Source organism: Filicampus tigris, chromosome 5, assembly GCF_054856515.1.
Source record: "Filicampus tigris isolate MCC_2025a chromosome 5, RoL_Ftig_1.0, whole genome shotgun sequence".
NCBI lineage: Eukaryota > Metazoa > Chordata > Actinopteri > Syngnathiformes > Syngnathidae > Filicampus > Filicampus tigris.
In genome coordinates, this window is record NC_141221.1 from 21250005 (window position 1) to 21267171 (window position 17167).

Consider the following 17167-nt stretch of genomic DNA (forward strand, 5'->3'; position numbering starts at 1 on the left):
TCTCATTTGTCTGTCTGGACAGACAGTCTTTGCACTGCCTTCATTCTGCTACCAATGTGAAGGTCACGTTGAGTGAATACACAACTTTAACATTTTATTACCTTGCCTGCAGGGACCAGCGCCGCATGTCTGAATGTGCAAGTATAAGAAAGGGTAAGTGGAGCCAAGACGTGGCGACAGTAATGCTTACATTCATGGGAATGTTCCAAGCCATGTAGACGTGAGATTTGTATTCATCCATCCACACCTCAGCTGCTCGCAGGGCATTGCGCTTGGCATAGTAATCAATGTCGTTGTTGTAGGGCTTCTTGGTGCGCTCGATGTGGGCCACTCTTGCGCACGGCAGGACTTCCATACTGCCACCGCATTGCCATACCTAGAGAATAGTCCCCGCAAAATCCCCAAAAAGTTAAATTAATTTACACAACGTGCATTATATACAGTCAATCAATCAATCACATTTTATTTATATAGCACTTTTCATACATAAAAATGCAACTCAAAGTGCTTTAAAACATTCAAAGCAAAACATAGAATTATCTTCAATCAAAAGAAAAGATAAATTATTTAAAAGTTGTTGAAAGCCAAACTAAAAAGGTGTGTCTTGAGCTTCCTCTTAAAAATATCAACAGTCTCTGCAGACCTGACATCCTCTGGCAGGCTATTCCAAAGGTGAGGACCAAAACGGCTGAATGCAGCCTCGTCATGCATTTTGGTCCTCACCCTTGGAATAAATAAAAGGCCGGCGCCAGAGGACCTCAGGATCCGCGAGGGCTGGTATGATAAAAGCAAATCAGATAAATAAGATGGCCCAAGACCATTAACACATTTATAAACTAATAAAAGTACTTTAAAATCGATCCTGAAACACACAGGGAGCCAATGCAGCAATTTCAAAACTGGCGTAATGTGCTCCCGCCCTCTGGTTCTCGTCAGCACCCGAGCGGCTGAATTCTGCAGTAGTTGCAGTGGTGAAATGCTCTTTTTCGGGAGGCCAGAGAGCAGGGCATTACTCTGGCGATATTCTTAAGGTGATAAAAACCAATCTTGGTTACATTTTTAATATGAGGAATAAAACTGAGCTCAGAGTCAAAAATGACGCCAAGGTTCTTCACACAGTGTGAGGGATTAAAAATGTGTAGTTTTGGTAAAAGCTTCTCTCTCTGACCTTCGGGACCGATAACTAAAACCTCAGTCTTGTCCTGATTGAGCTGTAGGAAATTATCTGCCATCCATGACTTGATATCTAAAATGCAATTTAAAAGGGTATCAATGGGTCCTGTGTCATCAGGAGACACGGCAATATACAGCTGCGTGTCATCAGCATAGCTGTGAAAGCTGATGCCGTGTCCCCTGATGACATCCCCGAGGGGAAGCATATAAAGATTAAAAAGTAGGGGGCCTAAAATCGAACCTTGAGGAACCCCACATTTAATTTCATGAGTTTTAGAGGAACAAGTATCCATACTTACAAAGAAATATCAGTCTGTGAGATAGGAATAAAACCAGTCAAAAACAGTACCAGAGATGCCCACTAGATTTTTAAGTCTATTTAATAAAATTTGGTGATCTACTGTATCAAAAGCAGCGCTTAGATCCAGTAGCACCAAGACTGTGAGTTTTCTCACGTCTGCAGTGCACCTAATATCATTTAAAATCCTTAAAAGAGCAGTCTCCGAACTGTGGTTCATCCTAAAACCAGATTGATATTTCTCCAAAATATTATTTGTATTTAAAAAATGATTCAACTGGATGAAAACCAGTTTTTCTAAAATCTTACTTAAAAATGGTAAGTTGGATACGGGTCTGTAATTATTAAAAACGCTCGGGTCAGAACCGCTCTTCTTCAGAAGGGGCTTCACCACCGCCGTTTTAAAGGCAGCGGGGAAGACGCCTGTCTGAAGAGAGCAATTGACTATATTTAAAATTTGTTCTTCAAAAATTCCATAAAATGTCTTAAAAAGAAATGTGGGAATTGGATCCAAAAGGCAGGTTGTTGGGTTTACCTGGGAGAAAACTCGAACAAGTGTCCTTGCATCAACCAGGGCAAAACTTTCCAGTGTTTCCTCATGTAAATATGATTGTCCGGGTTTATTAAAACTTGTGTTTTGACGGGCTAAAAGACTGGAAGTTTTACAGTGAGGACAGTTATAATTAAGTTACATTTTCCTGTAAATGTGCAATGCACGTGAACAATCACCAAAATATACATAAAATATAAACATTTCAATTATATACCAGTAGGTTGTAAAACATGGAAATTGTAGAACAATGAATCAGCTATGTGTAAAGTAAACTTGAGTGCATACGTTATTTTGACTGACGGGGGCCAGAGAAAATAGTACTGTATCTTCAATTTGCAGCAGTGATGTGGAATCTCCTGCAGAGGAGAATCTTAATGTCATCTTGAAATGCTGTGCTGTGGTCCAAATGGTCAACTCTGAATGCCAACAACGCCACATGGGAGGTTACACCTCCTGCTGCTGAACTCCCACAAAGCTTATTTAACCATCATTCGTGCCGTATGAGTGCTAAGAAAGGAAAAATAATTCCAACAACCAATGAAGCCAAACTTGTATCTTCTCCCATTCAATAAATGCTAAAATCATTACTTCATGCAGAACTGAGTCAACAATTACTCTCAGGGCTTTGTTTAATCAGAATTTTGATAAAAATCCCCAATCTCCTCTGAACCAGAATTCACCAATATCAGAATACTGTCTGCTCGGCACAGAAGCTGATAAAGTGAATAAATCCTGGCAATAATATGTCATCTTGGAAAGTATCCATCACACAGAGAGTACTGATGGATAGGAAAATGAAGGATGTTGTGACACCGAGTCAACACACTCAAGGTGGGAATACCAGGGCAGGCGGCCATGAGGATATTAAACAATCTTTTGTCAGGAGTGCAGAACAAGATAAGAATTGTAAAAGTGCAAAGGCAAATCGTCTCGGCTATTCTCATTCCGATCACACAGTGTTACCAGAATGGGACAACATACGTTTTAGACTTTGCCTTATACAAAACTGCATAGCTTCCACAATCCAGTCACTACATAATGATCGTCACAAAGTGCAAAAGACGCTATGAGCCATTAACTTCTCACTGAACCCAAAATGAGACCTTCTGCATGGCAGAATATATGAATACTGCTCCAAGACTCTTTTTGGACTTGCACAGCAAGAGTGCATCTTGTGCTCAGTTGACCTTAAGATTAAATGTGTCACAAATGCAATTTTAGGAGCTTTGGTGGTGGTTTATTCATATTCTTTAGCTTTTTTTAATTGTTAGTTGAAATGTGAAACTGAATTTGGATAGTTGTCGTTGCTACATTAATCTGGCTTCTGTGCTGGTCGAGTGGGTATAGTTTCTGCTCTGAGAGTTTGTGAATGGCTGTCTATCTCTCTGTGCCCTGTGACTGGCGACTAATGGAGAGTGTAGCATGCCTTTTGCCCAAAATCAGCTGAGATAGGCTCCCGCGACTCTGGACAGGATAAGAGATACCGAAAACACATGAATTTGGATAGTACCACTTTTGTACCCATGTAAGCAACCTGAAGGTGCAGGTGGTTTTACATGAACCACCGCAGAAAAGGCAACATGACAGTTAAATTAAATTAAATCACGTCAAGTCTGAAAGTAACACACGTTTATCTGCTTCAAACTGAAAGGAACCAATTAAAGAGCAGCCTGATATCACTTGCTTGCTAAAACTACTGTCAACTTTCAAGATGTGTTCATTTCATAGTGAGAAACAGGGGCAGAGCCATGGGTGGACCTGGGTGTGAACAGGCCCACCCAGATTGACAGACTACCCACCCAGTGGGATTCATGAAAAAAAAACAGCTTTTAAATTGTTAGTAAATTATTATTGAATTATTTTTTAATTAGTGTTTTGTTGTGTTTTTTTTAATTGAATATTAAAAATGTCATGATTGTGGTTGTCTAAGTAATATCCGAACTTCATATTCAGTTTGTCGTTTTATTTGAATGTGCGATGTGTCGAGACAGGAGGATTGTGCTCAGTGACTGCCAACATTGATTTCAGCACCATCTGCTAAACTCAGCTAAAGTGGCCGCAGAAGGGGGGATACAAGCCCCTGACTCACAATTACCTTCAAAGGCAGTCGGATTAAAACTTGTGCATTCATCTATGCATCACAAATGAAGGTTTGCTACAGTGCATTATTGAAAAATATTGCTTCATCCTTTGTTTAAACTTTATACTATTCTTATCTACAGCAGCAATAACGACCCTGTAGTTGTGTTTCAAGAATTGTAACTTGTTAGAGAGTTTCTCTACATTGGCTTACAGAGCAAGCAAAGACAAATAACAGTGGCGTCATCGATTAGTCGATGTCAACTCGATTATCATCACATTTAAGTCGACTGCAAAAAATCTGAAGTCGTTCAACCCTTATAACAAATGCTTTTTTTCTCAAGACTTCATCGCCAACACAAGTATGAAAATTACAGGAGGTCCTTTGTACAATGAACTTGTCATTTTTTTGCAGCGCACTAAGCTGTGTACAATGTTAATAAACGTGTCTATGTACTCACTGTGTGTGTTGTGTGCGTGTGTGTAAGTATATGCACGTGCAAATGTGCGGGCGTGCATGCATGCTTGTTAGGTCACTGTGTATGCAAACTTGTGCATAATAAAAAAAATGTGTAATTATGGTATTAGCAGTTTACCTTCTGACACCGAAAGAAAATTGAAGATCAATATTTCTGCATTGTCAATGTCCAGAAAGTCACAAACCTACTGGTGAAACAAATAGTGATTTCTTTTGCCAATTAATTCTCATGAAATGCAATTGGATAGTGACAATTCAGTATATTTCAAATGTTTTCTGTATGTGATGAAACAAAGCGGTGTTTCATTTCTTTTTTTACACATATACGAGTATTGGTGGACAAATTAACCACATTGACATGACCTGGGAACATGTGTAAAAAAATAAATAAATCCCATTATCCAGCCATTCATTTTCTATAGCACTCAGCCTCGTTGTAAGAGCAGTCGCCTATCGCAGCTGACTTTGGGAGCGGAGGCAGAGCACACCTTGGACTGGTTGCCAGCCAAGTTTGTAAATTAATTTCCTTTGGTCAGCTCTTCATTTTGACACTTTATGCTGTGGAATACCACAAGTGATTGTTAGGGACAAAGAGTTAACAAAATGTGTCTTGTTGAAATGTGCATTGGTTTATTTCTGGTTCTGGTGAGGAGCGGTAATAAAACCCTGAAAGTCAAGGTAGCATATTTTATTCAAAGAGCTATTAAATGAACCAAACAATGCATGGCATTAGATAATACTACAATAATTGTGTTAACTCACTGTCCTGTTGGACAATATATTATTCGCTTACTGCCAAAGCTAGAAGGGAATAAAATCATCTTTCAACAGTATTTAGAATCAAGACAAAAGTACTCATATTTGGATGGTTGCAAGAAGTTTAGCGAGAACAATGTTTGTACTCAATAGTATATCTTGCCATACACATTTCAGATGTTTGGTTTAAAGTTTGTTGTTCTTCACTTTTTGATTTGAAGTATCAGTTTTCTGTTGTTGCACGTGTACTATAAGAACGTGTGTGTGCAGTGCGTGTAAAGATTGATGTTCTTAACTCTGTAAAAATACAATGTAATGATACTGGAGTCAAGTCATAACACCTCATACGTCTCAGTGGGTTGAGGTACTTGCAATTTATTCCCTTAAACATGTTAAAAGACATGGTTCATACATGACGACTGACGATTATCGATGTTGACATGACCATTTTTGGTGACTGAGGAAAAAAAGTATTGGCTCTCAGCAGGTTGCTAGATTTTAAGACCTCAATAATCATCAGTGACAGTTAATAGCATGACAACATTATGTCACTCCCAGACAATTATAGTACATGTATAAGAAATTGTTAAATGATGCACTAATTTCCCACTACAGAAGCGACAATCTTTAGTAATTCAATCATCAAATTACTAACAGTAAATGCTTATTTAGTCATTTATTAGCTCTTTCATTCATACATGCATTGTAATCTGGGACAGCATATACTATGAGCAAAGCTTACTGATCCTAAATACTGCACAAAAGTGCAAAAAATTAAACCGGAAAACAAATGAAAATGAAGTGTTTCTTTTCAGGTACAGTGTACCTTACTTTGTTCTGGGTTTGAGAGGGGTGAAAAAAAAGGAAGAAATGTCCCGCCTCTTTTGACATCCCACACACAGGTTGTCCTTTGGACTGCATGTCTGAAGTCCATTCAGCTTTGACCCCCTCATAAAATCGCAGACAGTCTCATTAAAATTAAGCACGAAACACATGGGATTTTTATGTAGTGTAATGTAATTGCTAATTTCATTTAATCGTCACTGTGCCTTGTGGTTGGTTGATTGCATCTAGGCCATTTGAGTGATCAGCTTCTAGCGGGTGCGGAACGCACAAGCGATAAAAAGCATAAATGACATTAACTGCAGTAAACAGATTTCCACAAGCACCATTACTCAGCACCATCCATAGGGCAGGAAACAGGAGTGCAGCACTTGTGCGTATTACTTGTCACCAAAAAAAGCCCAAATATGTTTTATAATACAATACATCTTTACATTCATTAAGAACCTGATGTAAAATATGATATGATGTACAGTAGCTCATGTCAACAAAAACAAGTTAGTGTGGCCTGAAAAGGTGAAAGAAATGGTCATTTTCTGACCTGACAGTATTCAAGTCGCACTCTCTCAAACACTGATTATATATAGAGAGTCCACCTCTCAAAGCCGCTGGTTTTCTGAAACTGCAAGGGTGGTGCTTCCAAATAGTGCTCCAAGATGAAATGAGGGCAGAAGAGTCTTTTAGGAGCTTCAGACCCACATTTGAACGATGAAAGGGTGGGCTGAGGTCATGCAAAGTTAATATTGTACCACAGCCCACCAGACACACGTATCCAACAGACATGCATAAGAAATCTTCCCTACAGCAACAAACAGAGGCCTCAGGCTTGCTGAAAGTGTACGAGTTGCCTTAGGTCAAACAGAGTTCACCTTCACTTTCATCACCATACAGACAACATAAACAACAATAACTAAAGTAATACAAATATAATCATTAAAAACGAAATGAAATGTATTAATGTACCATAAGCCTGGCACTACCATAGGCATTTCTGAGAACTTGGCAGTACATCAAACAGACCTCTCCTTCAAGATCGTTTGATCATCACTTTGTGATGAACAAAGCATTGTTATGCATTATTGTGAATGGCCTCTTTTCCATGATAGATTCTTTAGTGCTTTGACTAAATCTTACATTTTGGTATACAGTCCCTGACAAAAGTCTTGTCACTTGGGTACAAGTTGGCCTTAATTGCCCTTCAAATATATTTCTAATCAATTCTTTTAAACAAGAAATGGCTCATTTAAATCCCAACAGCTTTCGAAAGAATGTTTTGGTCTCAACGGTATACTGCTGAAAAACATTTTAATGTTCACAGCTTGCTAAAGCCCGCAGAGTCAGTTTTTGCAAAGACAAAAGACTTGTCGCCTTGTCATATGACCCCAATAGATTACAGCCTCACATTTGATCAATAGTTGATCAATCAATTAGTGGGTCTATATAAAAAGAACCCCAGCACATCAGGCCTTCATGTCAACTGCAACTTGAGCTCTGACAACATGCCTAAGATTCACTCAGAGACCAAAGCGTTGATTATCAAGGGGCTGAAGACCAGAGCTACTGCTGAGGTGGCTGACACCTTCAACGTGTCTCAGGATCATGTACAAAGAATACGTTTTTCACAAGCATAGGTATGGCAGACCCCACAAGGTAACTTCTCGGGAGGAGCGTTTGTTGCCTTGAAAATCCAAGGCCGGCCCCTTTTCCGCTGCAGCAGAGCTCTACCAGGCCTGGTCACCTCAAGTCCCCGTGTCAAGCAGAACAGTTTGTGGATTTCTGTCTCTAAATGGCCTCCATGGTCAAATCAATGCCCAGAAACCAGCACTGAACAAAAGGAAGTTAAGAACGTGTGACATTTTCCGAGGACCACAGTCTGCTAAAAGGACGGTCGGAGGAAAAGTGGCAGAGGGTGGATTTCTCAGATGATTCTTTGGTTGAATTACATCACTGTTGCCCCAAATATTGCAAAAGACCTACTAAAGCCCACATGGATCCAAAATTCACCCAAAAAACTGTAACGTTTGGTGGTGGGAAAATCATGATCTAGGGTTACATTCAGTATGGGGGTGTGCGAGAGACTTATGGATGGAAGGCAATATCAAAAGCAGAAAATAACAAGAAGTATTAGCTACCTTTTACATTCCCAACGACAAAAGAGGTCAAATTTTGTAGCAGAATGCTGCACCATCGCATGCATCCATTTCTACATCAAAGTTCTTCAAAGCGAAGAAGATCAAGGTCCTCCAGGACTGGCCAGCCCAATCACCAGACATGAACATCATTGAACATGTCTACGTTAGAATGAAAGGGGAAACATAAAAGACGAAACTCGATTAACTCTGACAGCCATATAAGACTGCTTTCTTTGCTATTCCTGATGACTTCATCAATCAATTGTGTGAGTCATTGCCGAACCGAACGGATGGAGCCCTCCAAACTCTTGGACGTCATACAGCATATGAAATATGGATCTCACAGCACCACTACTTCATTCACTGATGGTATGCAACATCATGTTGTATTTTAAAGAAAATTATTTGTTCAATTTTCACATGACTTTCTGTAGGCGACAAAATGTTTGTTTTGCCAAAATCTGACCTTTCTGTGTTCATTAAATGATCAATCTTTCTGCAATGAAGCAAATTTATTTTTGTATATTAAACATAATCTGGGAGGGATTGATCTTTTATATGAGACATTCTAAAACCAACGGATTAATTAAAAGTCAGGTTATAAGATGTTGTTTCTACAAAATGAATAAGCAACAAGACGTCTGTCAGGGACTGTACATGTTTGCTTATAAATCAGTATAGAAAATGGATGAATTGATGGGTGAATGTTTGGTTATTTTGGGTTTTACCTTGGATCTTTGTATTTTCATCAAGATATACAGGTGTCCAACAAAAATATATGAAACATTTTAGATTTATTTAGAAGTGTTGAATAAAAACACTAAAGGTTTCACAATTAACAAATCCACAACTAATTGTTTATCAAATTAATCAACAATTTTTTTTTTAAATTAATCATTTAGAAACCTTTAACTTAAAATTGGCTAAATGATCTGATTTCATCCTATCAAAAGCAAATGTTCTCTGGTTTTTGCAGTCCTCCATGAAAGGTTTGGTTTTGTTTGATTATCAAACATCCCCAAATAAACAACATCCATCCATCCATCCATTATCTGTACCGCTTCTCCTCACAAGGGTCGCGGGGCGTGCTGGAGCCTATCCCAGCTGTCTTTGGGCAGTAGGCGGGGGACACCCTGAACTGGTTGCCAGCCAATCGCAGGGCACACAGAGACAAACATCCGCACTCACAATCACACCTAGGGCCAATTTGGAGTGTCCAATCAACTTACCATGCATGTTTTTGGAATGTGGGAGGAAACCGGAGTGCCCGGAGAAAACCCACGCAGGCACGGGGAGAACATGCAAACTCCACACAGGGAGGCCAGAGCCGGGATCGAACCCACGACCTCTGAACTGTGAGGCGGACGTGCTAACCAGTCGACCACCGTGCCGCCCAAATAAACAACAATAATAATCAATTAATAAACAATAATGAAGGGCTGTCCCGATACAACCTTTTCACTTCCTATACGATACCAAGATTGCAGCCACGAGTACTTTCCAATCCAGATATCGGTCTGATATCAGCAGTACTGATACATGTGTTTATTTATTTTTTAGTATGAAATGTTAGAAGGGACTTGATCAAGTGATACTATTCCAAAACAATCAAACAATCATCAGCAACAGTAGGTATGAGAACATATGACTATTTATTACTTGGGTTACATAAATTCAACCTCAAACAATAAACAATAAACAAATAACTTCTGTCGACTGAAAATGACATCACAGTGTCTCAGGGCTCAGATGACGACCAATCATGGCTCAGCTTCAGAAAACAGGTGAGCTGCTTTCATTTTAATATGTATGCGTGATTGCGTGTCAGCAGTACAAGCGAAGAAGAGCAGCAACTTGTCTTCAGTGTTGCCAACTTAAATCCAATTCCCTAAATTCCAACCTTTCTAGCAACTATTCTTATTTTTTTTTAAATAAATAGTGCCAATGCCAACTGCAGTCCTCAAAGCCTCTTAGCAACATTCTTTCCTGCACAGTCGAGGAAGAAAATAAGTTGGGAGTCCTAAAAATGGATAATAGTGGTTTTTGCTCCTCATCATGTCAACACACCTTATTAATATTTTTTTTTTAAATATGGATACTGGAGATGTACTGTACATGGTTTCTATGTTGATTATATATTGATTTAATACATATTATAAACCTTATAAACCTCCTGCGCGTTCTGCCGTGTACCTTGTGGATTTAGTTGCGTCACCAGCCTCATTACAACATCACATTTTACACGTAATTGGTGATTCTGTTGAATAACTTGCAACCTGGTCCGATAACCAAACAGTTGTCCTGGTCCTGGTAGCTCGGTCAAAATGGCATGTCGCACCTAGACGTAGTGAAGAATAGTTTTGCCGTCAGTGCAACCCAACCGTTTTGCCGTCTGTGCAACCCAAGACGTCAATCCCCCAAAAAATATTTACAAGAATAAGTTCTATGCAGCCCCACTAGTCGAAACACAGCATTCTGATTAATATTGCGTTTGTGGAATATGAGTTAAGCAGTGAAATCCACCAGTTTTTGCACATCTCAGTGGGCGGCCATTTTGCTACTTGCTGTCAACTGAAAATGACAACTTCAAGCAATCATGGCCCAGTGATTGGTTGTACTTCACTTCTGTAGACCAATCAAGTCATTCGGCTGAAAAAATGTCAATAAATCAAGAAATAGCAAAGAGTAAAAATTGTTCTAAAATGAATTTAAAAGGTTGTCGAAGAACATAATAAAATGTGGCTGAATTTGGCTGACTTGACTCTGGTTGAATGTGCATCAATAGACATTGTTTGTTATAGGTTCAAACCACATTTTCTCATTTTAACATTTGCCATACATGGAATTCAATATAATCCGACTTTATTGAAGCACTTTAAAAGCAAGCACAGTGCTCTACAAAGCAATAAAGACAACACCATACACAGAGAAGATGACAAGAAACAGAAAGGTGGGTAAATAAATATAATGAAAAGGTACAAATGTCGGTCATGAAAGAAGCAGTACAATGAAGGTGAATAAAAGTTGTATGCGTGCACTTATGTGAATGCCTGTTCGTGTGTGCGCGCGTGTGTGTTTTCTTTCTTCCCTTACTATTGATTGTTATATGACTGCTTATGTGTAAAGACATTTAGCTGTTGTGATGACCGTAAATGTGTAATGCAATTACCGTCTGGTCAATATTATGGCTAACATATTAGCTAATACAAAGCCATCCATCTAGAGTCAGTAATTACCAGCCTGATTCTAATATTGGACACATCCTTCGGTCCCCTCAATGGCTTAAAGTGCTGCCTTCAAATGATTGGTTTGACTTTGGACATCTGCCTTAAGCGGTAAACGCTGAACTTAACAACTCCCCTGGCATGGCTATCAGAGATCAGATCAAAATTCAACTTGACAACAAGATTAGAAATGGTTAGATTGGTTAGAGTGCCCAAGGGACCGAAATCCATCCTGATGTTCCTAGCGGTATTACCAAAAACCATCATCTCTGTTTTGTCATTCCAACTTAAAAAGTTCAGAGACAGCCAGGCTTTTATATCATCAAGAAAGTTCAGCAATGTGGTGAAGAATATCCATTACTGAATGTGAATTAAATAAACACAGCGGGACAGAATCATCGGGAGAACCCGAGGGGTTCAAGTGACCCACAGTCTTCTGTAAACAAGAAAGAGACACAAACTCAAACTGGTTGAAAGCAGCTAGACGGTTGACAGGGAAGGGATCGTAGGAGGGGACTGGCCCTTGTAGAAGAACTTTACAAAAAAGTTAAAGCAGAAGTCAACCCAAACATATTTTTTTCAAGAATATCTTCCCAGCAGGCCCACTAGTTGAAACACGGCATTCTAATACATTTTCACGGCTGACCTGTTTTATCAATCTGAGCTGTGATTGGTTGTTGTGAGCAGTTGTGATGTCATTTTCAGTCGACAGAAGACAAAATGGCTGCCCCGGAGATGGCTAAAAAGGGGTGGATTAACACTTATTCCACAAATGCAATATTTACCAGAATGCCTTGTTTCAACTAGTGGGCTTGCATAGAATATATTCTTGAAAAAAAATGGTTGCGTTGACTTTCCCTTTAGGGAACTCTTCACAAAGAGAGAGGGAGACATCCAGACAGACATATAGGCTGGGCATTCAGGATGGAGTTATACATACATTAATGGGTAAAGAGTCTTCCTTGGTCACATTAACAAATTGTTTTCTGCCTTTTTAACCCATCTTGCGGGAGCAGTGGATACAAATGCAGCAAAGCAGAATCACTCAATTGGGATTTTGGTGATAATGAGTAATGTTTCAAATGACCTAATTACTGGGAGTCAGCATAATCCCCTTGTTATGATCAATCCCTTCCGGTTCTTAAATACTTATATTCCCGTAAGAAATACAGTAGCTGGTTCATTCACTCATATTATCTATGAGGCATGTTGTTGGTAAATCTGAATCTTCGCACAAAGGTCCAGTGCTTGACGGAAGATAATCCAATTCAGTTTGCTGCCCAGTCTTGATTTTTAATTTGATGCAGCAACAAGTACCCTTCACATACCTTCTGCCTGGTGAGGTCATTCTCCATTTTCAGCCTGGGTCAAAGACATCTGACAGTGCTAATCATATCATCTAGTGAAGTAATGCTTCAAGGGAGTACATTGAGTAATAAAGGAGACAGTATGGGGTGGGCCAGTCTAGCTGGGTTTCGTAAAAGTAACTCTATTGATGGTGATCATAATGCCTGCAGAGAGGACGTCCCCTTGCACAGCACGTTTAAGTGGGGGTACCTTGGCAGAGGCTATAATGAAATGCGTGTGCGCGCGCGTGTGTGTGTTACATTAATAAAAGGCGAGCTGACAAGGTCTGTCTAATTACCATTAGCCTTGAAGCTTAATCAGTGACAGTGATGTATGGCGAGCTAGTGTTGTCACGATACCAACATTTTGACTTTGATACTATATCTGCATAAGCACCTTGATAAAAATCTAAAATCAGCAAGAGCAGCAAAATTATGACAAAAGAACTTCAATTTTTTTTAAATGTGTTATTAATTCAAAATATTAGGATATGCTTGATAATAAAATAACACTTTAAACATTTTTAAACACAAACATTTGCATACATGTGGGAGAGTGATATTATATTACACAGTTATTTCTTTACTTGATTATTTATATTTTATAGACTACATAAAATTTGACTAAATTAAACTAAAATTAAACATAAATTAAGATAACTAGTTCCCATTCTTTTGTTCAATATATCGAGTGTTTGAATATTCCTTTTGACTTGGAGGATGAATAATGTGCATAATTCTTTTTTTTTTTTTTAGTTACCTTTATTTATTTTTCAATCACAGTCATTACAATTATCATTTTTGATATGTTTTTTCCCCCTTTACTCCCCTCCTGGGGAATTATACCTAATTTGTTGACAACAATGTGTGTGCTTGTGTGTGTGGTTATATGGCCTTTGGGTTGGGATGAGGGTGGGTTGGTGGACAAACATACAGTTATATCCTCTAAAATATGACTTGAGTATTCCAAATTCACTATATGTTGGGTATTTTTTGAAAAAAAAAAGTTCAATCAATAAAGTTGGAAAAAAAGAAAACTAGTTCCTATTTATTTATGCAGTGACCACCATGCATGAAAGGGTTAAGAACCATGCATGAAAGGGTTAAGAACGACATTTTTTAAAATACTGGGATCAATGCCTGCATGTACAGTATATGTTAATTTAAGCACAGTATATATCATCGCTGTCATGTGAATCTCCATCTTTTATCATTTTCTTATTTTTACCTGAATCATGTTTCCGCGTTACGGTGGATGACTGGTTAGCACGCCTGCCTCACAGTTCAGAGGTCGTGAGTTCGATCCCGGGTATTCCGGTTTCCTCCCACATTCCAAAAACATGCATGGTAAGTTGATTGGACTCTCTAAATTGCCCCTAGGTGTGATTGTGAGTGCGGATGTTTGTCTTTGTGTGCCCTGCGATTGGCTGGCAACCAATCCAGGGTGTCCCTCGCCTACTGCCCGAAGACAGCTGGGATAGGCTCCAGCATGCCCCACGACCCTTGTGAAGATAAGCGGTATCGATAATGGATGGATGGATGTTTCCGCGTCACAGGCATCACATTAATGTGAAAATTTAAAAAGTTTCCAAAATTGGAGATCAGTGTTTTTCACAGGACAGAGACGAATACAGAATGTCAATGTATGGACATATGTATATATATTTATTCACTGTAAGATTTTAAATTGCATGCCATATTCTTGACCTATTTGACTGTATTTCATGTCATTCATTGCTGATATTGACAATACATTTGCACCGTTACGGTCAAGCGAATATGTTCATTTCATTGATAACGACTCAACATAATGTTGCTTGTGTGCGGGTGTGTGCATGTAGGTGTGTGTGTATGTGTGTCTAGTCTTCTCTGGTCCGCTCCCAGCTAGTTGAATGCCTCATCAAATTATACGAATTGTGAACAAAATAATTCACACTCTACTTATTTTTGAGGGAAGCGTGAGAAATGCATCACAACCTGTCGCTCTTTAAACTGTTGGTATAACTCTGGATGGCGGTCAGCGAGGTGCTTGGCCAGATTGGACGTGTTCCCACCTCGAGCCACGGTAAAAAAATCGTACAGACGGGCTTTGTCATGTTGGTCGGCTTGCCATGGCTGCGGGCCATGGAAGCAAAAAAGTTCAATATGACACTTCTCGCGTCATGCCTTTCAAGGAGGAGCAGAGGGGCAGCCAGTGCTTTCCTGCTTGAGGCCATCTTCCTCTTGCCCACACACAGAATGAGGCTTAAGGCGTTTCACACGTCGGTAGACAGGCACCTTCACGTGCATGTAAAATTGCCTTTAAGAAAGAGTTGGTGAGCTATGTGTACTTTTCCTTTTTTTTTTTAAATACCGGTGCTAAAAAAAATGTCGTTGAGAGTATTTTACACGCAGAAAAATCACGGTACGGTACTGGTACCAGTATCCTGTGCAACACTAATGGGAACAACAAAATTTTTCACAAATGTCAAACACCTCACAAGTGTTTTATAGTATAAATAAAATATGGGTATAAGATAAATAAACACAAACAGATCTTTCAAAATGAGAATATATTCGGAGCCTGGATCAGAAAGGCAAATTGTCCAGTTCCTGCAACTTTAAACATTGAGACTGAGATCAGTGATAGTCGCGTGTCGTAACTTTTATCATTCATTCCAGGATATCAGTAGTGTTTCTTTAATCCACCAGGAAAATATTTTTTCCCACTGAGTAACTTTCCTAATATACAGTATGACACCTTGACTATGAAAATTTTGGGAATATTTACATCATACCTTTTGCATTCAACTTGATCCAAAACTAATTCATACACAATACAAAAAAAAAAGATGTAAAAAATAAGTTACAAGCAAAGGAGAAGCTGGCCAGGCGAATCATTATCTAAAGCTGCACAATCTTACAACCTGCAATACAGTACATGGACATGAATGGGAAACTCTTACTTCACAAAACTAATACTGTACTAATAACTTCAAATATGAATTTAAAGGGCCAATGCTATAATCCAAATGCAAATTTTTTAAATACATCCCAGAATGTTGGCGTTCCCCATATGTGGGCATCTTGTGGCCACCCCATCTCTTCATTGTGCTGGCTCCTTATAATTCAGTGGGCCATCGGCAGAAATTGTGTCCAGCTACAATGCATTTGGGAAAATGTTTCCTCTTTCATGTGATGCCCGGCAACCTCGCAGCCCCCCAGCTAGCACTCTGAGGGGCACCGAGCAGTTAGAACAAAGCCAGGTCCCCTCTACTGATTCTCAGTGTACACTGTACTCAGATTTTTTGTGTGTGTCTTTGTTGAATCCAGTTCCTTGGTGACGCTGCGTGACCTTGCAGCTGACAGAGATGACTAACCAATATTTACGTAGGCGTAGCTGTGTGGCTTAAGAACTGGAAATACATTTGCGACGTGTGTGAAAGCTCCCAGTTGCGGAGCCGGCCTCCAAGATGTGCCAAAAACAGCTGAATTCTTGAGGTTTGAATGAGTTTCTCCAAAACGAAATTGAACCAAACTATACTTTATCTTTTTACGTGTGAGGTGTGCTGCCTCAGCACCCTGAGGTGTGTGTGTGTTGGGGTGTGCGCGCGTGTGTTTTGGAGGCTTTGCAGGTTTGGTGTTGTCGGCAGCTGAGTCCAATCTACCTAATGACTGCCACTCCTTGAGGTGCTCTGGGCCGCCAATACATCGCCAGACTGTCTACGCTCTACAAGAAGTTTGTAGCTATCTAATACCTAGCACTGAGCTCCACCTTGTGTATACAAGTGTGTATTTAGTTATCTTTTCTCTGACCACAGATTACTCATTGCCATCATCGTTCTTGTTAACCCTGCCTGCCTGCTTACCTGCTTGAGCCCCACACCTGTGGCCTGCTTGCCACCTTGCCGGAACTACGCTTCACTGGACATTCAAATAAACATTTTTGATCGCTAACTTGCCTTTCCCCTTCTTGGATTTGGGTCCGCTACTCCCCGCCCATGAATCCTGACAGTACAAGGCACTTTATTGAGTTGATGGGGCCTGTAGCAACCACAAAGTGGACACGTACTTGAATAATGAGGCACGATCCTATATCACAACACCGTCAAATTCACATCCCCCCATTTCTGAGTGCCTTTGCGTTTCAAAGGTCACTCAGATGGGGTTGTTAGACTAGGTCTCTTTGGCGTATATGTTTAGATAGGTGACTTGAGCCGGGGCGTTATCTTGCTGTGACCTTTCTCTTGCTTGGCCTCCCTTTTCTATGACTCTCTTGGCACACTTAGTTGATTTCATTATGGCC

At 39.7% G+C, this 17167-nt stretch overlaps 1 protein-coding gene across 4 annotated transcripts in view; it reads right to left on the bottom strand.

Moving 5' to 3' along the window:
• galnt9 (polypeptide N-acetylgalactosaminyltransferase 9) overlaps positions 1-17167 on the bottom strand; it is a 91418-nt gene that overhangs the window by 15937 nt on the left and 58314 nt on the right. For all 4 annotated transcript variants that reach the window (XM_086031551.1, XM_086031550.1, XM_086031549.1 and 1 more), the window contains one exon: positions 191-376. In XM_086031551.1, coding sequence (XP_085887677.1) covers positions 191-376 — 186 coding nt within the window. The remainder of the gene's footprint in view (positions 1-190; positions 377-17167) is intronic.